Here is a 23,898-nt window from a genome sequence, read left to right on the forward strand (position 1 = left end):
CGGAAGGCTCACAGTTAATCCCCATTTTCAGATGAGGCAACTGAGGCATAGAGAAGTTAAGTGACTTGCCCACAGTCATACAGCTGACAAGTGGCAGAGCTGGGAGTCGAACCCATGACCTCTGCCTCCGAAGCCCAGGCTCTTTCCACTGAGTTACGCTGCTTCCATGTATTTGGCATTCCCAATGACAAGCTGGGTCTCATGTAGTTTAGCTGAAATTAGGAGAGGTGGAGGGGGACAGGTAGAGGAGTGCATGAGTAGGAGGTTAAACCAGTTACTCAATCATCAATAGTATCGATTGAACATTCATTATGTGCAGATCGATCAATCGATGGTATTTACTGAGCACCATGGGCAGAGCACAGTACTAACTAACAGCTTGGGAGATTACAATACAACAGATTTGGCAGAAACAATCCCCGCCCAAGCTAACACTCAAATAGGGAGAGCAAGTTAGGAGGGAGGGAGAAAAGAGGCAGAAAAGGATGTCTGTAATTTCTAATCATTTTCTTAAAATGTACGGGTAATTTAGGTATTTCATTGGTTCAATAGCCAGTTCTGAAATCCCTTATTTTCAATTCAACTAAAATTAACCAGGAGTTTCATCTCTGCATTTAGTTGTCAACAGATCCACTTTTCATGGAAAAAGGAGGGGAGAATGGTGTTTTTCCTTTCTCATTACTATCCACCTGATTTGTTCTACACTCTAGGGTCCTGAACTTGGAAGAAACCTGCCAGATTGGGAGCAGTGAGCCCTGCAGTCAGACTGGCACAGATGGCATTAACATGGACAGGGAATGTGCCTACCAACTCTGCTACATTGTACTCTTCCAAGCGCATAGTACAATGCTCTGCACAGTAAGTAAATACGATTGATAGATTTCGTGGTCCAAAGCCTCATATGCAGTAGGAAGGACCTATAATCAGCTCAAACATTGGAAATCTCCCTCATGAGCTTAAAGCCATAAACTACACAGGTTGTGATGATGCCAAGAGATGAGCTGACAGCAGGGTCCCACAACCAGCTTCTCCCTAAAAAGACTGGGTGTCCAAGTAAAAATCTTCACTGTTTGAAACTACTGAGACCAATGGGGAGAAATGGTCAGCTAATGCTTTTGAGCACTTACTGTGTGTAGACCACTGTATCAAACACTTGGGAGAGAACACTACAAGAGTTGTACAATGGTCTCTGTAATTACTTTTAAATGTTTTAAATGAGACCTCTCCTGCAATTCCAAGGTGTTCAAGAATGTAGCAAAAAACTCAAGGAGCAGACCTGCTGCTTTCCCACCTATGCATTCTTTCCCAGGGATTAGTACGATGTTCTGCATCTAGTAAGTACTCAACAAATACTACTGATTGATTAATAAACACCATTACTACTAACGCCACTGTCCCTCACTAACCACGGTCGTCACCTTTCTGTGTATGCCAATCAATGGTATTTTCTGAGCACTTGTGTTCAGACCATTCCACTAAGCAGGAAATAGAGTTGGTAGGGAGGATCCCTGCGACTTGGGCCACCCCAAAATAGCTTTGCTAACTGTGTTTGGGTGGTGCAGCCTACCTGCCATACCATGCTAACCCTGCCTTCGACTTTTCTGATTCCTCTATTTGTAAATATATCTATCTTCCTGACTATAATGTGAGCTTCTGGAGGGCAGGGACTATGTCTCATGCTTCTGTTATACTTTCCCAGGTATTTAATACAGCATTCAGTGGGTGCTCAATAAATACCTTGGTAACTACTAGTCTACTGCTGTGGAATCCACTGAAAGCTACTAGTGTAACTGAACTAAAGTCCATTTTCCTCATGACTCTTTGCCTTGCTGACTATGGGGTTTTCAACAATCAAACCCACAGTTCCCTAGGGGTTGACATTACTCTTCAGGTCTTAAACTATCTCGCATGACTGGGGGGAAAAAATAGCTCAAAAACCACACTTCCAAAATTAATAACAGTTTTTATTAAATCAGTTAGAAATGTTCACTGTAAAAAAGTTAACATTCTGGAGATTTTTAACAAAATCAAAATAGATCTTTTTACAAATATTAGCAGCAAACTGGTTTGAGGTCTCCATTATCTGCTCATTTTTGAAGGTAGCATAAACAGTACATAAAGCATGGAATATCCAAGAGTCCCCTTTTCCTCCTCTGCAGTGATTCAGGCCCTCCCAGATGTGTTGTAATGCAGGGGGCTGGCACTCAACACTGTCACTGGTGAGCATGATCAACTCAGGCTGTACTCAGGGTGGCCCCGGGGAACTGCTCTCCTGAATCACCCAAACAATTTTTACCCTCTAAAATGCGAGACACACAGATAAGCAACTTAGCACCTCACTTGTTGAATGGGTTTCAATGGAGAGAAGATACTCAACCCAACAGAATAAGATAGTCTAACCTCCCAAGTTACTTTTCGATAACCCCAGTTCGGTTGATACTACAGATACACACGCTACCTGTAAAGTGCCAAAAATGTAGAGCATTTACATTTGATCTTTAGGAATAATAAAATGGAACTCTGACATACTCAGAGAGAAGGGGTCAAACCTCACTTCGATACCACTTCCTTGAAAAAATCTCTCCCAAGTCACTGCTCCCTTAACTCCTCTGAGCACTTGCTATCAAAGTCTGAGGGCCAATGGCAACTGCTTGGCATTTTCAGGGCAAAGAGCTCCTTTCAGTCAAGGGACTCACTACCCACTTCAAATTGCCCAACGGTATTTGAACTCTATTTTCCGCCTGCTACTAGTATACCGGTTCTTTCACCAGGTGGGAAGTGAAACCGAGTGGCGATACTCCATATCTAAAAATAACGTTTGTTTTCATTTTTTAAAAGTTAACATTCAAGAAATCTCACTACCCTTCAAAATACCAAAAAACATGTACATGCATATTTTTCCTAATAAATTCCTGAACTAGAAACCACCCTAAGAAATATTGAATAATCGGAACATTTTCAAAGTTTCTATTGTACAATTATTACTGGCTCAGACAAGAGCTAACATCCATTTTGTTTTTCCTATTTTACTAATGTTATTTACTGTACAGTGAACAAACAGTGGGAAAACCTCACAAAATACAAATGAGAAGTTCAAAGAAATTTAATGCGAGAAAGAATAAAGGTACGACATTTACATCAACACTGACTAAATTTTCACCAACACCAGGTGAAAAAAAACTCCTTTATTTTACAATACCATAACCTTATATTATTTGATCAAAAAAGAGGGTAGGGTGTAAAAAAAACCCAACAACAACAAAACCCCTATTTTTGCGATTGAAAAAACCAACAAGATATTGAATTCTGTTTTATTTATGTACACCTCAGGCTGTTGAAACGTGAATCACGAAGTTTTTTCTTACAGGTGGCACTGGCAGGCAGAAGAGGCAGGTGACTGCACTTTTAGAAATTCAGTTGGTAAGACTCCTCAACAGCAGTTTGGTATTGCGTCTCCTCATCTAGTTGAAGGTTCTAAAAAAATGTTTGAAATAGGAGAGACCAATGGAAAGAGAAATATTTCACTGTTCACCCCAAACCACACGAACATATTATTTCTATTACAATCTCCATTTAATTGGTTGAGTGATAACGGGAACTCAGTCCTAATCCTTCTCTCAAGGATGTAATCACTTATGCTTAAAATTAGAAATGAGCTCCCTTGGACTATTTAAGAACCAGTATTCATTCAATCGGAGGGCAGTGACCATTTAAATGAAAATGTAAGAACTTGTTGATCAATCTCCTAGAGTAAAAATAATTCTGGTAGCCACCCCTGCTTTGAGCCAACTGCTTTCCCTAGGGCCCCTACAATCTTCTGGCCCCCAGGACTCATTTTTCTGGCTTTAACATAAAAGGGGCTCTTTCCAGGGGAATCAGAATCTGCGTTTTAGAGCGGATCATCCCCGAGCTAAATAAATTAACTTTGATTTCTATTCATTAAAGAGGCTCTCTAGTTATTAAGTAATTTCTTTCAGTGAGATCTGGAGAGGTCACAGGGATGAGGTAGCCTAGGCAGAGCACTACCTTCAACAAAAACTGCTCCAAACATTCATAAGAAACTGAAAATAGCCTGTAGACCGGCCTAAGGGGGTTACAGTACCATATTTGGGGACCAAAAGGAGAAGAGTCTCACCCTGGTAATAATAATAATCACTGTTGAGCATTTACTATGTGCCATGAACTGTGCTAAGTGCTAGGGTAAAGGGTAAAAGCTGGAGGATCCTGGAAGAAGACTGAATGCCCTCTCCCTGCCAGGACTCGAGGACGCCAGGAAGCTGCTGCTGATCAGGGTCCTGCCCACAGGAGCAAGACAAGGCACAGGACCAGCTGCAGTGGTGGTCCAAGAGTCAAAGTAATAATTCCAGGTACTTGTATTAGAAAGAGCTGATCATGTAGAAATACTGAAGTTTGTGTGCGAGAGGCTGCGGTGAGGCAATGACCATTTTGAGAGGAGACAGTCCTTATGGCTGGGGTGGCTGGAATGGAGGGTGGTGGTTTGTTGCGGGGGATGTCATGCTTTCGGTGAGGCCCCCATCTCCCTAAAGCACAACGCCAACTAGATGACAGTAACCCATACCAAACCCCTTCCAATGTAAGCTACCTCCAGAATTTGAGGGTTGAGGATCACAGGTGGTCTAGGCGCCCTTCAGACAGTATTTATTTTTATTTCTCATGAAACTGAAATGGCCGAGTGGTGTTTCGTTTTTAGCAAATACAAAAATTTACTAGCCTACCGAGCCATCTGCCTGCACTAAAAACAGCCTAAACCACACCACTAGTAGCATTCTCTGGTACTAGCTCATCAAACTGAGGTTACCTGCAAGGTTGCTCAATAGTAACCGCAATTTTGCATTTGGGGTAATAGATGTCATAGTGTTGTTCCATGTGTATTCACTGCCACATTTACCTCTGAAGTGATACTAAACTTAAATTTGCTGTTAGTGTTACGCAGTTCATTTCTGCATCCAAATGGTCTGTGCTGTTTAGATCTAGTTTTTGCACATGACACTCGTGCTGTGCACATTTTACATCTTCTAGACCTGCCATACGTCCTCCCTTCACCCTCCCTAGAAGGAAGGGAACAGCAAATGGAGCCTTAGCTTCAGAGTCCATATGGTTGGTCTTAAATATACATTTTCCTTGAAAAATGTGTCTTTTGGAGGGGTTTTTTTTAATGCCATTGGTTAAGTGCTTACTATATGCCAGGCACCATATTAAGCGCTGGGGTAGATACGGGATAATCAGGTTGGATACAGTCCCTGTCCCACATGGCACTCACGGTTTTAATCCCCATTTTACAAATGAGGTAACTGAAGTACAGAAAAGTTAAGTGACTTGGCCAAGGTCACAGAGCAGACAAGTGGTGGAACTGGCATTAAAATCCAGGTTCTTCTGACTCCCAGGATCATGTGTTCTAGTCACCAGGCCACACTGGTTCTCTACATGTTACCCGTAGAGGTTTCTCTTCTTAGTAAGAGAAAACCCTTGCAGGAAGGGCTAATTTTATCACTCTGCACCCTCCTATGGGCCTCCAAAGCACTGTTTTAATTGCTTACAAAGCTCATCAAGCAGTGTGCCTTCACAGTTCTCCACCTCTCTAGAAAACACTTTTCCCAGAGCATGTATGATCACTCTCTAAAAATTATTCAACTCTCTTCCTGGCCCAGGTGAAAAGAAAAACACAACTTCTGCTTGCATTACCCTATTAGCAAAAAGAGTGTAACCTTTTAATAATGATGGTATTTGTTAAGCGCCTACTATGTGCCAAGCACCATTCTAAGTGCTGAATAGCGTTCTACGGCCCAAAAGAGTCATTTCTAGACTGGTTCAGACATATCATCTAAGATGGTGAAACAGGTTAATTTTACTTTTCATATGCAGCCTTTCACAGGCCTTTATACACTGTTTTCTTGAATAGCAATAAGGAACACACTTACCACAAATTCACCATAATCAAACTGATGTCTCTGATTTAGATGGCTAACAAAATTTCTAGTAATCTGGCTAGGATCGCCCCATGGAAGAGACACACAAATAGGACATGTCTAAGTGAAAGAGATTTTGAAAAGAATTAAGATAGTTCAGTTAGTTACACGATATAGAAGTACACTGAATGAGGGGGTTCAACCCCCTGGTCAAAGTACTTTAAAGCCCAAATAAACAGGAGTTATTTGTTGCAAGCCCCATTGGGAACTTTCTCCCATCAACCACTTGCCACTTCACTTGAGCGGCAGGCTATTTCCCATGATTACAGCTTTTTACACTCAGATTACAGTGAGATGTAAAGTGTGTTACAATGAGGTAAAGGTCCTTACTTTAATATCTAACGTTTTTTGTCTTTTGTTATATAGCTACAGTCTTTCCTAATGTTGGTATTTGTTAAGCGCTTACTATGGGCCGAGCACTGTTCTAAGCGCTGGGGTAGACATAGGGGAATCAGGTTGTCCCACGTGGGGCTCACAGTCTTAATCCCCCTTTTTCAGATGAGGGAACTGAGGCCCAGAGAAGTTAAGTGACTTGCCCACAGTCACACAGCTGCCAAGTGGCAGAGCTGGGATTTGAACTCATGAGCCCTGACTCTGAAGCCCATGCTCTTTCCACTGAGCCACGCTGCTTCTCCTAATGGGTTTCCTTGTCTCGTTTCTAAACCATAGAACCAAATCTCTAACTGCCACATGCTTCTCTGGGACCTTTAATAATGAGAAAAAGCAAACATATCAAATATTATACCTATCTGCACAGCTTATTCTGGCTTTTCGAATGAATACCCCAAATTTTAAGAAACTAGTAAGTTAACTATTGAATGAATAGTGGTCCAAAGGAGGCTTGGATCACTGGATTGATTTTCTGAGTACCTTCAATGAAAAATCGAATGTTTTTAAAAATTTAATCTGGTTTTCGAATAGAAAGAGACCTGATCTCTTAAATCTTTACCATTAAGGTGAGATTCCAAATGAAAAGGGAAATTGGGTTTGTTTTATAATACCTGACTTTGAGCCCAAAGGCTAAGATAAAGAATGAGCCATCAAATAGCTCACGTAAAATATAACAATTTAAATCAGCCCACCCTGCCCAGTGTAATTCAAAATAGCTAAACTAAGGACAAAAGAATCATTTTCTAATTATACCCTGTGTTTTCCTGGGAGACTCACTACATTCAAGACTGCCTCTGACAGATGCACTTACCACGGGAACAATCTGAAAGAGGTGGCTACTATTACAGTGATCCAGTAAACGCTGCCTTGTCAGGTTGGTTTCTTGACACAAGGGACACTTAAATGTGGGATGCACACTTGCACTGAAAGACACGCAACAATGTTACATGGAGAATAGGGTTCCCCCAAATCAAATTTCTACTTCAGCTTGGAATACAAACTTCATAACATTTTTCTCAGCTGTACAGTCAGAGTAAGTGTAGAGAGACATTTCACTCAAAGCAAGCTGGCCTCTCCATCTCACGTCTGTTGTTATCACAGATAGATGGAGCACCGGGGGAGGGACCGCCTGCCTTACCACCAAAACTCATATTAGACCAAGGGTTATTTTAACTGGTTTCTGTTGGGCAGGCTTTAATACAGCACTGAGAGGTTTCAATGAATAGCAAATGACCAGTATTATCCAAAAGTCCGTTCAATAGCAGTCTCTTGCAGTTTAAAGAATTATCCCAAAATTGAATTAAACCAGAGTTATCTCCTTTCTTACCTTGACTCTCTTGGAAGCGATTCTGTATTATCAGATGTAGATGTTCCACTCCGATTACTTCATTTAAGCACAGAGAAAGGACAGTCAGTATTTAAAAACTATAATATCTTAAATAACTGAAAAGTGTCCCTTTTTTTTTTAATCAAGTGTGAGATCATGAATTTAAAATTAGCTTAAATCAGCAGGACATATATAAATTCCCTTGACGGAACAAGCTTGTTTCTCATAATAACCTACCAACAGTGGTATGCTGAGATAGTTTGAAGCCACTCTACACTGTGAGCTTATTGTAGGCAGGAATGTGTCTGTTGTTAAATTGTACTCTCCCAAGCGCTTAGTAGAGTGCTTTGCACACAGTAAGTGCTCAATAAATACAATTTAATGATCACAAAAATTACCCAGGGTGGATGACAAAAATGTAACCCATTTAAAAGGGAAATAAAAATTTAATGGACTGTGATAGTGTAGAACCAAACTAAAAAATAAACCGATGAAAGTTTAGGTTGGCAGTTCTCGCCAATCCTGCGGTTGAGATCTGCAAGTACTGGTCGCCTCAGGGCTGCGACACTACAAATACCAACTGAGCTCTGCTCCATTTGCCCTGCTCAAGTTATCAGCACAAGTCAGGTCTTCTATAAGATGAGGGATATCTTCCTGAAGAACCTCATGTGAAGGAGAAATCTTGTCACGGAACTTGGGCCATCCACCCTACGCATGGGCACAACTGTTTCTGCTGACACTGTGTTGCTTTTATCCAGAGAGATATACTGAAGGATGAATGCTCCCTAACCCCTCATATCCTACCCAGAACCAGTACTGAAGTCGCATGATAGTACAGTGCTCTGCACACAGTAAGTGCTCTATGATTCTATTTATCTTGATGATGTCTGGACTAGCCTGCTCGTTTTGTTTTGCTCTGTTTTGCTTTGCTGTCTGCCTCCCCCATTTAGACTGTGAGCCCATTACTGGGCAGGGATTGTCTCTCTCTGTTGCCGAATTATACACTCCAAGTGCTTAGTACAGTGCTCTGCACATAGTAAGCGCTCAATAACTACTAGTGAATGAATGAATGAACAAATATGACTGAACAAATGATAGGGAAGAACTGACTGTACTTTAAAAATCCTTACTAATGCTGACCTGAACTTCTCAGGTCCTTTTATTTTTAGGTGCCTTTAAAATCAGGTATGCTTTTTGGGGAAGGAAATCTGGCAATATCGGAGAATCTGACCTCATGAAACGTGGCAAAAGTTCTTCTGACAAATGCAAACTTAATGTTCCCAGGGGAAATATATGAATTACCATAGCCAGGGGGCTAAATCTTCCACTTGTGGAAGCAAGGAAACCCTCCAAATCAATATGCTCGTGGACCAAGAGACATCTCTGGAATGTCCTTTATGAACAAAACCAGGGCAATTTTGCTTTATTTGTTTGCAGACCATGTGTGGTAAGCTCTGTTCATTCACCCAACTTTATTTGTACGGCCACGTTGCGAAATAAGGAGACCGTAATGGCTAAGTCAGAGTGGGTAAATGTCTTAGATAGAATTAGGCTGCTTACATTGGTACCGAGTTGGCGTTCCAAACAGACTTCTTCTGCATAAATTTGGATACTTGGAAATTGGATATAAGTTTCATGTACTCAAACAGCCAGACCCTTGAGGCATAGCTTCATTTCAAATACAAACGAAGCATCCAACTGTCAAATCAATTAACGACAGTCTGGTGGGCCACGAAAACAGTCACGGACTCGATCCCTCTCCGTACTTCAATATTCACCTCTGAGGCCTCCCTGGATAATCACCCGGTGGAACTGGCAGCATAATCCACCCTTTCCCCTTTGGTACTTAGGAACTCTGAAGTCGTACGAAATGGGGCCCACAGAATCCAAACAGGCTCATGTTGTTAGAAGGACATTCTCAAATTCCTTAATCATGTTCTAGCCAAATCATGTTATGGCAGAACTACTTGTTTACTTCAGTGCCAAGAACAGTGATCTCCACGGACTAAGTCCCACTCCCGGCTTTTCACAAAAGTTGTCGATGAGTTGATTTTTGAGAAAAGCTGATGATTCTAATTTGCTGAATGAACTTTAGGTGTTTGATTTTTGGCTGGCCACATGCCCTCGAGGCACTCTACAAACTGAGCTAGTGACTTTCTAAGCTATGAGAATGTTAATTGGAGGATGCAAACCAATTTAAATTGACAAGTTTAAAATGAGTAAACTAGTGATTCTTTACAGTAACTTGAAATCAATAGGAATATAACCTAGAGCTAGCAAACAACATTTGGGGCTTGGGAACTATAATACCTGAATTTAAAGCATAACAATGAAGTCAAATTTGGCACCAAAAAACTCAAAATAAAGACTCCAAAAGGAAAACCCAGCTGCACTAAGTACACTGATTTTTAAGTTAAAATAACATGTAGGATTTATCTCAATATTGGAAGGAACAAATTATGAGGAAAAAGATTTATCATTCCATTGAGATGCAAAGGGATTGTGTGACTTGTCCGAGGATCCACAGTAATTCTTCTACTCGGGGATGAAGGAGAGTCCAACTCAACCTCTAAGTTCGTTGTACCGTCTCCTTTAACTCAAGAGTTTGCAAGAAATATTTATAAAACTCTGCTGGAGCGTAGTTTTAGTTTTGAATGTCACTATCCTATGACTCTGGCATGGGATTCAGGCATGCTTCCTCTCAGAGCTACGCCTAGCAATTTTCTTTAAAACTTCCCCTCTAAGCATTCATTCCCTCAGGGCCTGAAAATATAATTACACTCAACTGTTCCATAACCTGTGTCTTCACTGTGCATTTTGGATAGAACTCTGTTATGGAATTAGAGAATGTTCTAGATAGAAAACAATATGACGCTGGGGAAAACAGTTGTCCACAAGCGACAGACCTTAATGCTTGCTTCCCTTAGCACAGAATTCACCCAAAACAGGAAAACTTGGTATATTTTTACGTTCGGGTTTTTTGGGGGGTGTTTTATGTTTTGATGCTCAAGGAAATCACTCACCTATTCCCTCCTGAATCTTGGGAGATTGGGAAGTTTGGAATGACAGAGGAAACACCATATTCATCTTGATACTTCTTACAGGTTTTGTAGTGATGCCTCATCCGATAGAATTTAATCTGTAAATAAAAATCACCAAATCAATTTTTCATTTGAGCTAGTGAAGACACCTCACAGTATCCATAGACACTTGTGCCAACAGAAAAACAAAGATGAGATCAAGGAACTAAGTATTCCAACTGTGCTCTGCACACAGTAGAGGCTTGTTAAAATCTTACTGAGTGGTGGTTGACTGAAGTAGAGAAGTTCCTTGCTCATGCAATTCTAACAAGTAAATCCTCTATTCTCCACTCTGAATTAAACCTTAGGATATTCATGAAAGGGATAAGTGCCTCTGGCATCGTAGAACGGAGAAATCCTCCACTTAACTGATTTAAATCTGAGCTTTTATTCATGCAGCCATATTCCTGGAATGCCAATGTTAGTTGTAATAGGAATTAGTAGGAGGGTGAGGTACAATCTGGAGAGCAATCACTCAAACCACACAGACCAATCTAGGTTCCTCATACACATTCTCTCAGCCAGAAATGCAGATTTGAAAGAATAAAAAAATCTATCTCCTGAGGATAATTGGGTGGGTTTTTTTCTAGTCTAGCTATCATGTGGTGCCCTCACTTGAAATTTAACTCCTAAAAAAATGAAATGCCAGGTTATCCAGTGCACCGCTTTCCAGGCAAGTGATGAGGAGTTAGAAGCTCTTCTTCAAATGGAAGACCCACTTCCCTCACACCTGGAAGAAGCCCCTGATAGGACCTGGGCATAAAGCATGAAAGAGTCTGACTGCTAAACCACTCTGTTGGCTGGGACAGAGGATGGTTTTGTTGAGGATGGTTACGCTTATCACAACTTCTCAATCCCAACAGCCTCCCCTGCCCACCACTGTTATTTTCCAAGTAAGAAACTGGGAGATAGAGGGAAAGACTAAGTTTGTGTCTGTAGTCTGTAAAAAGTTGGTTTTTGGCCTTTTATTTATTTATTTTAAGGAATCTCACAAATATAAAGCAAGGGTCTCGTTCCAAATCTGCCCCATGAGGACATGTTGGAGCAACTTCTCTCCCAAGTGTATGTTAAAACGTCCTTTAAAATGGATGCTAAGAAATTGTCATCTATGATAAATGATTTTTTTGAATGACCCTTAAATTAGATTTAAGACTTTCCTTCAAATGTATCCTTAGGTCAGAACCCTCAAAGCGCACTGGTGAGACTTCACCTCAGTGTTGCTTAAACTCCCCATTCCTAGAGTCCTGGGTATGGGTCATCAGGCACACATGGCTTTAAAGTTATTTGCCAGAGATTTGACTTTCCACTGGTTTCTTGTCCCAGCTAGGGATTTTTACCTACTCCCTTAACTTAGCATTCGAAGTTGTTCTTTGTTCCCATAAGGACCACTAATTGTCAAACCCCCCTGAGACAACTGTTTCTCAGGTTGTAAGCCCCTCGAGGAAAAGGTTCCAGCTCTAATTCCCATCTGTGTACAAGTTCCCAGCGCTCAGTACAGTGCCCTCCACATACAGTCGGCGCTTAAGAAATACTATTACTACTAGTTTGTAACTGTTCAACTTTTTGTAATTATAGAAATAACTCCTGCACCAGGAAGTAAGCTTGGGCCCCAAAGCCTTCAAAGCACTCAGCTCATTCAGGGTGATGCTCTCTGAAGCAAAGTTGACTTTCTACCATCAAGAGCAGTAGCTTACTCTACCTGTTTGGCACAGCATCTGCAGCTGCCAGAGAACTTCCTCATGACGTTTTCAATGTCCAAAGCTCTTTCGGGACATGCTCTTTCTCTTCTGGTCACATTTCCTCGGCAGAAAGGGCAATGTACTCCACTTTCCCTCATAGCAGTCAGGAAACATTTTCTACAGAAACTGAACCAGAAGTAAGATTAGAAATTAGGGAGAGAGCCCGCAGTCCTAGAATACAAAGATAAAAACAAAGATCAGGATAAAGAATGGCAACAATACGGGATGGGAGACTTTTCATTATTTCTTCTCGGAATTTCTACATTTTGAATCATCTCATTTGTTACAACATAGAAGCCCAAAACGTAACTGGAGTCACTTTTAGTTTTAGAAAGGAATCTCAAGTAGAACATTGAAACAAACATCCTGAAGGCAACCAAAACAAGAGGCTACTGAATTTGAACAAGGATTTGAAATTCACTCGCTAATGATTTGCTCATTCTATATTGATCCGAATAAGAACCTTCTTAAAAAAATAAAAACCTACTGCAGCTTTCAAAAGTGAACAAATGACTATCTCTGTTCACATAGTCAGTGTCTCTGGCCCTTAACCTGGCTAGCCAAAAAAACAAAAGAACGATGGCTATCGAGCTGGATTCTCCCCTTTCGATCTCAGAGAGAACAAGGCCCTTTTCCAAAGTGCAGGAAAAGAAAAGGAGGAGCATCCTTCTCTCAGCCTGCCTGTTTCTCTGGGTCCAGGCAAACACAAGGGCTCCATGCTCTGCAGTGGCCCAAGAAAAGGCTATTTTCTGCACAGAAAATTTGGCTCAGGAGAGAAGGAGCCTATGGAGTTAGACTTGACTCCATCCTTCTTCCCTGGCCATCCCCACTCTGATCCTTCTAAAGCTCACACCCACTCAAATGAAGAACTTGGGAAAACCCTAGTGAAAAGCAGGGTTTAAACTTGCCCATCCTCCCGATCACATTTCATTTGTGACCTTGGGTCATCAATTGCTGGGCAACTTTTCATTGAGTCTAGCACCCGTGAGACTGGCAATTATATTTGCAAGCCCGGGGGATGTTTGTTTAAAAAAAAAAGCAAACCAAAAAAAAAAGGATTCCTTGCTGATGAAGAATGAGAAGAACCTCCTGGCAAGCAACAAGCATTCTGAATGTACAGTACTTTGAAAGAAAAATCTTTTAAGGAAACAGAATGATTCGATCTGCCTTCATATGCTCCTAGAAGCAGAAGCGAAATGCAACAGATGTGATCCATACACTAGTAAAATAGTGGGAAAATATGTGGGTGAGATCCTGAAGGCAATGACAGCTTTCTCAAAGACAAAGGTAGACTGGAAGATCCTTGAGGACAGGGATCATGTCTACCAACTCTGATGTACTGTACTCTCCCAAGTACTTAATATGGTGCTCTGCACACAGCAGGTGCTCAACAAATGCGACACTGATTGCTCTACACACAGTATGTAATCAGCATGTGCTCAGTTGGACTATTGTATCATCGGCCTCCTCACTGGTCTCCAGGGCTGCGGTTTCTCTCTACTTCAAGTCTATATTATATGCTGCTGCCCAGATCATCTGCTGCATGCATCTTTCCACTCAAAACCTTCCAATGACTACCCATTGCCCGCTGCACCATGCAAAAATTCCCTACCAATGGTTTCAAGGCTCTCCAACAGCTTTCCCCAGCTTACGTATTGGCTCTCTTCCCCACTACTCCCCAGCTTGCACTCTTTGATCCTTACAGGATCACCAAATTGTACCTGGGTTTCTACTCTCCTGCCTACGACCCCCTGCTCATACTGTTTCCCTGGCCTGGAACTTTCCTCCCTCCACAACACACCCAAATCCACTGACTACTGTTTTAATTGCAAGTCCTGATTTTTAAAAAATTATTACTTAGTAATAATAGTACTTGTTAAGCGCATACTATGTGCCAAGCACCGTACTATGTGCTGGAATAGATACAAGGTATTCAGGTTGGATACTGATCCTGCCCTAATCAGGCTTCACTTTTAAGTGTAAGAAAGAACAGGGATTGAATAATCCCCATTTTACAGATGAAGAAACTGGGTCACAGAGAAGCTAAAGTGACTTGGCCAGGGTCACACAGCAAGCAGGTGGCAGAGCCAGAACTAGGAGCCAGGTCCCCTGACTCCCAGGCCTGGACTCCTTCCAGTAGGCCAGGCTGCTTCTCAGTTTAATTTACTGACCTGAGATGAGTGCAGTAATTTTAACCTAAAAAGAAGCAGTGCAGTTTAAAGGATGGAGCACAGGCCTGGGAATCAAAAGAACCTAGCTTCTCATCCTGGCTCCGCCACTTGTCGGCTGCGTCACGTGTGGCAAGTCTCTCAACTTCTCCGAGCCTATTACCTCAGCTGTTAAAATGAGAATTAAGATTGTGAGCCCATGAGGGACATGGGCTGTTTCCAACCTGATTAGCTTGTATCTACCCCAATGTCTGGCACAGAGTAAATGCTTAACAAATGCCATTAAAAAAAACAACCCAAAACAAAGTTAAAAAAAGTTTGGAGAGGGCTCCCCCAGAGACCCTGAGCAGCAGTGTTAAATCAACACCTCTTCTTCTCCCTGGCCCGAGAGCCACATTTGGCTCCAAGAAGATCCTGATGTGGCTTCTGAGCCATAGGTTACAGAACACTGGTCCACCACCACAAATGCTGGAGGTCCAGCAGACTCCTGGTGACCAAAAAGTTTTAGGTGAGGAAAAGAACAAATGAATTTAGAAATACAAAGAAGAAAGGGCCAGGTAAGTCAAGGAAGGAGAGGGAGAGAAACAGGGGGTGAGACATTGAAAAAAAGAGACAGCACTAGGCAGAGAGGTCTGAGCGCTAGCCGGAGAAAGAGGCGAACATGGAAAGGATGAGTAAAAAGGTCCATGGCAGGATTCCGGGGGGGGGGGGATGTCTCACAAAGTTAAGGTGACACCAAATACTGTGTCCCCTTCCCAGCCAACACTGCGTGGCTAATAAAGGCCGGGGGGGATGGGGGAGAAAACCTTTGCCCACTTGAACTCCCAAGAACTCAGAAACCCTCTTTCCACTATTTTTAGTAAGAATAATGGCAACACCTTGAATTTATACAGTGTTTTCATTTTTCCAAAGCATTTTGACAGCAATTCTCTCACTTTGTTCTTGTAATATTCCTGTGAGAGGGAAGTATTATTACCCACAGTGACCAGGTGAGGAAATGGGAGGCCCAGGTTAAGGAACTTGTCCAGAGTGACACACTAAGCTAGGTGTTAGGTCCCAGGTCCCTTAACGCCCAATCCCATCACCTTCCACTAGACTACAGTGGCTCAAATTCTTACTGGTGAACTGGACAAAATTCTTCTTCCTTCCTTCTTTCTGCCATCACCAACCACTCACTTTCATGGCTCCTTACACTCTACTTTCCCCTAGCCTACAAATACCCTCTGCACCAAACTATCGCCCCATTTCTCTCCTCTCATTTCTGTCCAAATGAGTTGTATGCACTCTCTGCCACCCCTTCCTCTCCTCCAACTCATCATCAGCAATGGTATTTATTGAGCGCTTACCATTTGCAGATCAATGTACTACGTGCTTGGGAGAGTACAGTCCAAGAGAGTGGTCCCACACTCCCTTCTTGACCCTCGCCACCCCTGCAACTCTGTGCCCAGTTGGGAACAAGACTGTCAGGGAAGACAGAGTGTGAGTAAAACTTGACAAACCACTAGCACGATAATCACTTCCTTCATGCGGGCTTCCTCTCAGTCCCCAAGTCCCTCAAGAGCCTTCATCGGCACCACAGAGCTCACGGCGACAGTGGCTACACCAAGCGTCATCTAAAGGGCCCAACAGATGGGCCAAGCCTGCCTTGCAAATAGGCACCTACCCAGGCCTCATTGTTTACGCTGAATGAACAGAAAGAAAAAACTGCTGATTTCATTTCACTTCTGCTGTGCATCTGAAGGAGATGGTACACTAATAAATGGACCTCAGCTGGCCTAAAAAATTCTATTTGCTTGATGGGGTAACAGGATAGAATCCCTCAAGTTTAAAGGACCTGTAAAAATGACCATCCTCTATTCCTCCTCTGCTTCTCACCCCATTAGTGTTTGTACCCAGTTCCCTCTCTTCCTCCTAACTTCCCACCCCTCCCTCGCCGGAGCAGAGCCTTGCTCCTCCTTTCTCCTCCAGCCTTGATTCGACCAGGACTCAGGTGAGGATCCGAACGTGGTCATGTATGAAATGATGTGTATTAATGATGTGTATCTATATATTATATATCTATAATTCTACTTATTTATATTGACGCTATTGATGTCTGTTTACTTGTTTTGATCTTTGTCTTCCCCCTTCAACCCCGTTGTGAGCAGGGACTGTCTCTATTTGTTGCTGATTTGTACTTTCCAAGCGCTTAGTACAGTATTCTGTACACAGTAAGCACTCTGTAAATACGACCAAATGAATGAAATGGGAAGACTGGTGCACATCTCCCCACACCTCCAAAGGTTGCTCACCCTCTCCACTTCAAATGGAACCTCCTCACTGTTGGCTTTAAAGTAGCCAATCAGCTCTCCACTCCCTCCATCTCCTCGCTCCTCTCCCACCATACCCCAGCTCACACACTTTGTTCCTCTCACACCAACCTACTCACTGGGCCTTGTTTTCATCTCTTCAGCCACTGACCTGTTGCTCACATGCTCCCTTTCGCCAGGGCTCCCCTCCCCAGTCACATTCAGCAGACCTGCTTCTCTTCCCATCTCAAAGCTCTCCTGAAATCACATCTCCTCCAAGAGGCTTTCCTTGATTAATTTGTCACCTTTTCACCCTATATGCCCCTCTCTTGCCACTTTGATATTTCTAGTTATCCAGTTAGTCAGTGGTATTTATGAGCTGCTTACTACATGCGGATCACTGTACTAAGTGCTTAGGAGGGAACAATACGACGACGTTGGTAGACACATTACCTGCCCTGTCTAAACTGTAAGCTCCCCTCTAGACTGTAAACTCATCAGGGGCAGGGAACATATCTGCTAATTTTGTTGTATTGTACTCTTCCAAGCAATTAGTACAGTGCTCTGCACAAAGTAAGCACTTAAATACCATTGATTGACTGAGGGGGAAGAGTACTTGGACCCAACCCCACAGCACTATGTACATATCTTTAGACTTTGTCGCTGAAAATTCTTTTGGTGCCACGGATTCTAATCCCCACTCCACCTCTTGTCTGCTGTGTGACTTTGGACAAGTCACTTCACTTCTCTGTGCCACAGCTACCTCATTCATTCATTCAGTTGTATTTGTTGAGCCCTTACTGTGTGCAGGGCACTGTACTAAGTGCTTGGAAATTACAGTTCAGCAACAGAGAGACAATCCCTGCCCACAATGGGCTCACAGACTTGGGGGATTTGAAGGTGTGAACCCCATGTGGGACAGGGACTGTGTCCAATCTAATTTGCTTTTATCCGCCCCAGTGCTTAGTACAGTGCCTGGCACATAGTAAGTGCTCAACAAATTCTATAATAATTATTATTAGTTGATTTTCAACACCCTGCAAATCCTGCCACCCTCTGTAGGGGAACTCGTGGAACATAAAGGGCCACGGAAACCTGGTGGAGAGGAAGACCCAGGGAAGGGAAAATAGTTTGGAACTCACTGTTTTAAGTCACCCTCCCTATCTTTCCTTGAACCAAAAGATGAATTTGTTTCCAGAGTCTGTGCCTCTTAAGCATTTGCTATTCACCCTACTCCCATACCAGCTCCCAAACCAGTTATGTACGTATCCTTAAACTCTGCCAATCCCTGATGTGAAATTTTAGTGTCTGTTCCCCTCTTGACTGTAAACTCTTTTTTTGGGGTGTTATCTGTCAAATGCTTACTACGTGTCAAGCACTGTTCTAAGCGCTGGGATAGACACGAGTGAGTTGGGTCAGGCACAGTCCCAGTCCCACATGGGGTCCACCTTCCAGTAGGAAGGAGATCAGGTAATTCCTTGTGGTCAGGGAAGGTGTGGAAAGAGCCTGGGCGTCGGAGTCAGAGGTCATGGAATTCGTCTCCCGGCTCTGCCACTTGTCAGCTGTGTGACTGTGGGCAAGTCACTTCACTTCTCTGTGCCTCAGTTACCTCATCCGTAAAATGGGGATTAACTGGGAGCCTCATGTGGGACAACCTGATTACCCTGTATCTACCCCAGCGCTTAGAACAGTGCTCTGCACATAGTAAGCGCTTAACAAATACCAACATTATTATTATTATTATTACCAACTCTATTGAACTGTCCCCTCCCGAGGGCTCTGTCCAGTGGGTCGCACACAGTGAGTGCCTCATAAATACCACCGATCAATGACCTCAACGGCCAGAGCCCAGGGGTGGGGGCGGGACGAGTGGGCAGGCTGGGATGGAGGGAAGCAGCAGGGTGGCCCAACGGATAGCGCAGGGGCCTGGGAATGACAAGGACGTGCCTGACGACTTGTTTCGTTTCGTCGTCTGTCGCCCCCGTTTCGACCCTGAGCCCGTTGTTGGGCAGGGGTTGTCTCTCTCTGTTGCCGAACTGTCCATTCCAAGCGCTTAGTACAGTGCTCTGCGCACAGTAGGCGCTCAATAAGGGCGACTGAATGACTGAACGAATGAGGAATCCCGGCTCTGCCACTTGTCGTCCGTCCGGGTGACCTGGGGCCGATCACTTCAGTTACCTCAACTGTAAAACGGGGGTGACGGCGGGGAGCCCCTTGTGGGTGGTATCAGGCCCGGCGCGCAGTGGGCTGGACGCTGGCACGCAGTGAATGCTTAACCAGCGCCCTTTTTAAAAAAAGGGGTTGGGGGGGGGGGGGGAGGAGACCGGGCAATCTCCAAGCGAAATGACGGTAAGATGATGGCTTGGGGGCGAGGCTGCCCCGTCCCCTCCACGGCCTTCCCTTTCCTCCCGGGGGCCCCAAGGGGGCAGGAGAAGCGGGGGGGGGGTGGGGGGGGGGGGAGCGGCCGTTGAGGGAGGGAGGGTAAGGGGAGGGGGACGGAGGGTTGAGGGAGGGGGAGGGAGGGTTGAGGGAGGGTTGAGGGAAGGTGAAGGAGAGGGAGGGAGGATGAGGGAGGGTGAGGGGAGGATGAAGGAGGGTGAGGGGAGGATGAAGGAGGGTGAGGGAGGATGAAGGAGGGTGAGGGGGGGTAAGGGACGGTGAGGGGAGGGTGAGGGGAGGATGAAGGAGGATGAGGGAGGGTGAGGGAGGATGAAGGAGGGTGAGGGGAGGATGAAGGAGGGTGAGGGAAGGGTGAGGGAACGTGAGGGGAGGGTGAGGAAAGGTGATGGGGGAATGAGAGGGAAGGTGAGGGGAGGGTAAGGGAGGTTGAGGGGAGAGTAAAGGGTAAGGGCAGGTTGAAAGGGTGAGGGTGAGGGTGAGGGAGGGCCGCTGAGGGCGGTCGGGCGGTCGGTCGGTCCAGGCCCCGGCCCCGGCCCGGACTCACACGTGCTGACAGGCGGTGATCCGCACGGGGGTCTTGAAGACCTCCTGACAGACGGGGCAGTAGAAATCGTCCTCGCTGAAATCCGGCCGCTCGGAGAAGGCTTCGGCGGACATGGCGATGGCGGCGGCGGCGGCGGCGGCCTCGGCTCCCTGCGCCGCCCGAGGAGAAGGACGGACGGACGGGCGGGCGGGCGGACGACGAGGAGAAGAAGGAGAAGGAGGAGGCGGCGGCGGCGTCAGCGATGGGCCGGGCCGGCCGGGCCTGGGGGAGGGAGGGACAGAGAGACGAGGAGGAGGAGGAGGAGGAGGAGGAGGAGGAGGAAGGGGAAGGGGAAGGGGAGGGGGCTGAGTTTGGGCCCCCGGAGGGCCGTCATTTCCTCTCCCGCCCCGCGCGCTCCCCGCGGCCTCCCTCGGCCCGCCCGTTAACCGGCGAGGGGCCGGGCTGGGGGGGGAGGGGGGGGTCCCGTCCCCCGGGGCACGGGGGCTTTCGCTTTCGTTTTCCCCGGGACCGGCCGCCCCCCAACCCCCGCCGCCTCCTCCCGCAACGGCCCCGGCCACTGACTTAGGAGGGCGGGGGTCCCGCTGTTCCCGGCCGGGGGCGGGGGCGGGGGGCGGCGGCCGGTCCTGCGCTCACGGGCCCGGCGTCGGGCTGAGCCTCATGGTGCTCCGGGAGGACGAGGAGCGGCCCTCTCCCTCCTCCTCCTCCTCCTCCTCCGCCGCCGCCGCCCGCGAGCCCCTCGCCCATGGCACTGCCCCTCCCCCGCCCGCCCGGCCCGGGGAAGGCGGGGGAGGCGGCTCCCGCTGCCATGGCAACGCCCCCCCACGCGGGGGAGGGGCGCGGTTTGTGACGTCAGGCCCCGCCCCCTCCAACCTTGGGGGCCGTTACTTAGGGTGGGCCCCGCCCCCATCGATCAATCAATCGATACTACTTAGGGATCGCTGCCCCCCCCATCGATCAATCAATCCTACTTAGTGACCGTTTCCCCCCCTTCCCCCCCCGCCCCCATCATCCCACTAAGAGCGCTCTCAGGGAACATCATCCAGCAGAATTTGAACAGATCCGTTCTTTGATCGGAATCGTGGTGAAAGCTTTCCCCTCTGATTCTTTTTTAACTGATGGTATGATCTATTTAGGATTTTGGGGAAGCCTCTGCAAGTATAGAGCACTGTACTCGGCGCTTGGGAGAACCCACCACTGACCTAAGCGCTTGGGTGAGTACAAGCAAGCAGAATTTGAGCAGACACATTCTCTGCCCACAGCCAAGGTGAAAGCTTTCCCCTCTGATTCTTTTCTAACTGATGGCATGATCTATTTAGGATTTGGGGGGAACGTTTACAAGTATAGAGCACTGTACTCATTGCTTGGGAGAGCCCACCACTGAACTAAACGCTTGGGTGAGTACCAACAAGCAGAATTTGAGCAGACACATTCTCTGCCCACAGCCAAGGTGAAAGCTTTCCCCTCTGATTCTTTTTTAACTGATGGCATGATCTATTTAGGATTTTGGGGGAACGTTTACAAGTATAGAGCACTGTACTCATTGCTTGGGAGAGCCCACCACTGAACTAAACGCTTGGGTGAGTACCAACAAGCAGAATTTGAGCAGACACATTCTCTACCCACAGCCAAGGTGAAAGCTTTTCCCTCTGATTCTGTTTTTATTGATTGTATGATCGATTTAGGATCTTGGGGGAGCACCTACAAGTATGAAGCACTGTACTTAGCCCTTGGGAGAGCCCACCACTGACCTAAGAGTGCTTAGGTGAGTACAGTCAAGCAGAACTTTAGCAGACACGTTTGTTGCCCGGAACCAAGGGGAAAGCTTTCCCCTCTAATTCTGTTTTTATTTATTGTATGATCTATTTAGGATATTTGGGGAGCACTTACTAAGTACAGAGCACTGTACTTAGTGCTTGGGAGAGCCCACCACTGAACTAAACGCTTACAGTGAGTACAATAAAGCAGTTTAGTAGATACATTCTCTGCCCGGAACCAAGGTGAAAGCTTTCTACTCTGATTCTGTTCTCATCTATTTTATGATCTATTTAGGATATTTGGGGAGTACTTACTAAGTACACAGCACAGTACTTAGCACTTGGAGAGTTAAGGACCAGACTTGCCTCCAGTGACCTTACAGTCTACAGGTGGAGACAGACATTCATTAAAAGTGTACCCGGAAAGGGCTTTGCACTGATTTACCTCCTTCCCCGGAGGATTCGGAATCGTGTGCCCAAAGGAATTAGCTCTTGGCGTCTTACTTTATATAAATTTGTGTGTGGCTACAGTACCAGGTTACATTGTATCAAGGTGTCAGGAATGTGGTCAACAGGACTTACCTTCAAGTCACTCACAATGGCAGATTTTAATGTCCTTGTTTTCTCTCCTCCCTCCCACCCCCCCAAAAAACCCCCAACAACAACAACAAAAAAAGGCATTAAAGGACAGGGATTGGGAAAGGTAGTCTTGTGTAGCTTGGGAAAGAGTTAAGGAAGCATGTTAAAAGGTTTAGAGATTATGCCATCTATGTTTAGGTATCTGTTTGTCTTTAAATTTTATATGTTCTTTAAAGTCTAAAGCCAAAGGGCAATATTTTGAAAGTACAAGCCCCAAACTGATTTTGGACGTGAACCCAATTGACGTTTCAGGAACTGAGTCTTCCTATTTCTCTTTTTAGGCTGTTGTCTTTCAATGAGAAGCAGCACGGCCTAAGAGCAGGAGGCTGGGTTCTAATCCTGGATCTGCCACTAGCCTGCTGGTGGGTCCATGGGCAAGTTGCTTAAATTCTCCGAACATCAGTTCCCTCATCTTGAAAATGGGGACAATGGGGGTAAAATGTCAGTTCTCCCTCCCCTAAGGGAGACCCACCTGAGCCAAGAGATTGTCTGATCTGACTGTATCTACCCCAGTGCTTAGCAGAGTGCTTGTTATATAGTAGGCATTTAACAAATCCAGTTATTATTAAACACCAATTATGTTCACATGTTCCAGTTTCTGATATGTTTTGTGAGTATTGTTTTCTGAACTGAGAAGCATCGAGTTCCCACTCACCTCTTCCCTCTCCCTTTCCTCTTTTTCTCCTCTCCTCTCCACTGAAAGTAGCAGAAGCAGCAGGGTGGTCTAGTGGAAAGAGCATGGGCCTGGGAGTCAGAGGACCTGGGTTCTAATCCTGAATTTGCTACATACCAGCACCTGCTGTGGGGCCTTGGGTAAATCACTTAACTTCTCTGTGCCTTGACTCCCTCCTCTGCAAAATGGGGATTCAATACCCATTCTCTCTCCTACTTAGACGTGAACTCCAAGTGGGGCCTGATTATCTTGTATCTTCCCCTGCTAATTAGTATAGTGCTTGGCACCTAGTAGACATTTAACAAATAATGCAATAATAAGAAGAAAATGGGCAGAGCCAAGACTGCCTTGGGCAGGCTCATATCGGGGTTCCTCTGGGTATTATAATGGTATGTTGCTTCAGAAACTCTCACTCTTCTCACCCTGGGCTCCCCTCGAAAGCTCCCCTGGTGTTAGATTTGCAACATTCAGATACAATATATGAGTGAAATACAGAATGACACTAGATAAATATGTTCCCAAGCATATCTTGCTTTTATTTAGAGACAGACAGCTCCCTAAATTGGAAGAACCAGTGCAGAATGCAAATCTAGAATCAAGTGTTTGCTCACCTGAGGCCCAATTCTGGCCTTCCCCCTTTCTCTGTGACACTCTCCTCCTTCCTATTCCTTCTTTCTGGTACTAAAGCAGACTTCCACTTTCAGGCCTTTTTTTAGGCTGCAGATTTTCACGAGCTTGCTCAACACTTAACCATGTCTCCATCTAACTGGTGGTTGTGAGTTTCAAGGGCCCCCAAGTTCCGTTCCACTTGAGTGGAGTGCTTTTTTTTTTGGAGCGCTTACTGTGTGCAGAGCACTGTATTAAGCGCATGGAATGTACAATTTGGCAACAGAAAGAAACAATCCCTGC

At 45.2% G+C, this 23,898-nt stretch overlaps 1 protein-coding gene and 1 long non-coding RNA gene across 4 annotated transcripts; one reads left to right on the forward strand and one right to left on the reverse strand.

The window, feature by feature from the left end:
* Positions 1-1,946: 1,946 nt before the first annotated feature.
* On the reverse strand, positions 1,947-20,103 carry RNF138 (ring finger protein 138). 2 transcript variants are annotated; one of them, XM_029069097.2, is made up of 7 exons: positions 19,924-20,101; positions 12,484-12,649; positions 10,728-10,843; positions 7,705-7,761; positions 7,189-7,300; positions 5,940-6,047; positions 3,297-3,474 (listed from the first exon to the last, which is right to left on the reverse strand). In XM_029069097.2, exons 1-7 carry the CDS (start codon positions 20,034-20,036, stop codon positions 3,406-3,408), a joined length of 741 nt encoding a protein of 246 aa, XP_028924930.1. In that variant the 5' UTR covers positions 20,037-20,101; the 3' UTR covers positions 3,297-3,405. The 2 variants fall into 2 exon arrangements, with proteins under 2 accessions (XP_028924931.1, XP_028924930.1); XM_029069098.2 differs by lacking the exon at positions 5,940-6,047 and having other exon boundaries at positions 1,947-3,474; positions 19,924-20,103.
* A 620-nt stretch (positions 20,104-20,723) lies between these two features.
* Positions 20,724-21,817, forward strand: LOC114813240. 2 transcript variants are annotated; one of them, XR_003760914.1, is made up of 4 exons: positions 20,724-21,134; positions 21,240-21,317; positions 21,606-21,685; positions 21,791-21,817. It is a non-coding gene; the product is annotated as an uncharacterized LOC114813240 (long non-coding RNA). The 2 variants fall into 2 exon arrangements; XR_003760912.1 differs by lacking the exon at positions 20,724-21,134 and having other exon boundaries at positions 21,141-21,317.
* The last annotated feature ends 2,081 nt before the right edge of the window (positions 21,818-23,898 follow it).

This window comes from Ornithorhynchus anatinus, chromosome 7, assembly GCF_004115215.2.
Source record: "Ornithorhynchus anatinus isolate Pmale09 chromosome 7, mOrnAna1.pri.v4, whole genome shotgun sequence".
NCBI classification, from domain to species: Eukaryota; Metazoa; Chordata; class Mammalia; order Monotremata; family Ornithorhynchidae; genus Ornithorhynchus; species Ornithorhynchus anatinus.

Excerpts from the sequence above, each read along its gene's own strand:
- RNF138 (XM_029069097.2), bottom strand. The coding sequence starts at position 20,036 with ATGTCCGCCGAAGCCTTCTCCGAGCGGCCGGATTTCAGCGAGGACGAT. Across the intron at positions 10,844-12,483 it reads GCAGATGCTGTGCCAAACAG|ATTAAATTCTATCGGATGAG; the intron begins GTAGAGTAAGCT and ends TTTTATTTACAG. Across the intron at positions 6,048-7,188 it reads TCTTTCAGATTGTTCCCGTG|ACATGTCCTATTTGTGTGTC; the intron begins GTAAGTGCATCT and ends TCTTTCACTTAG.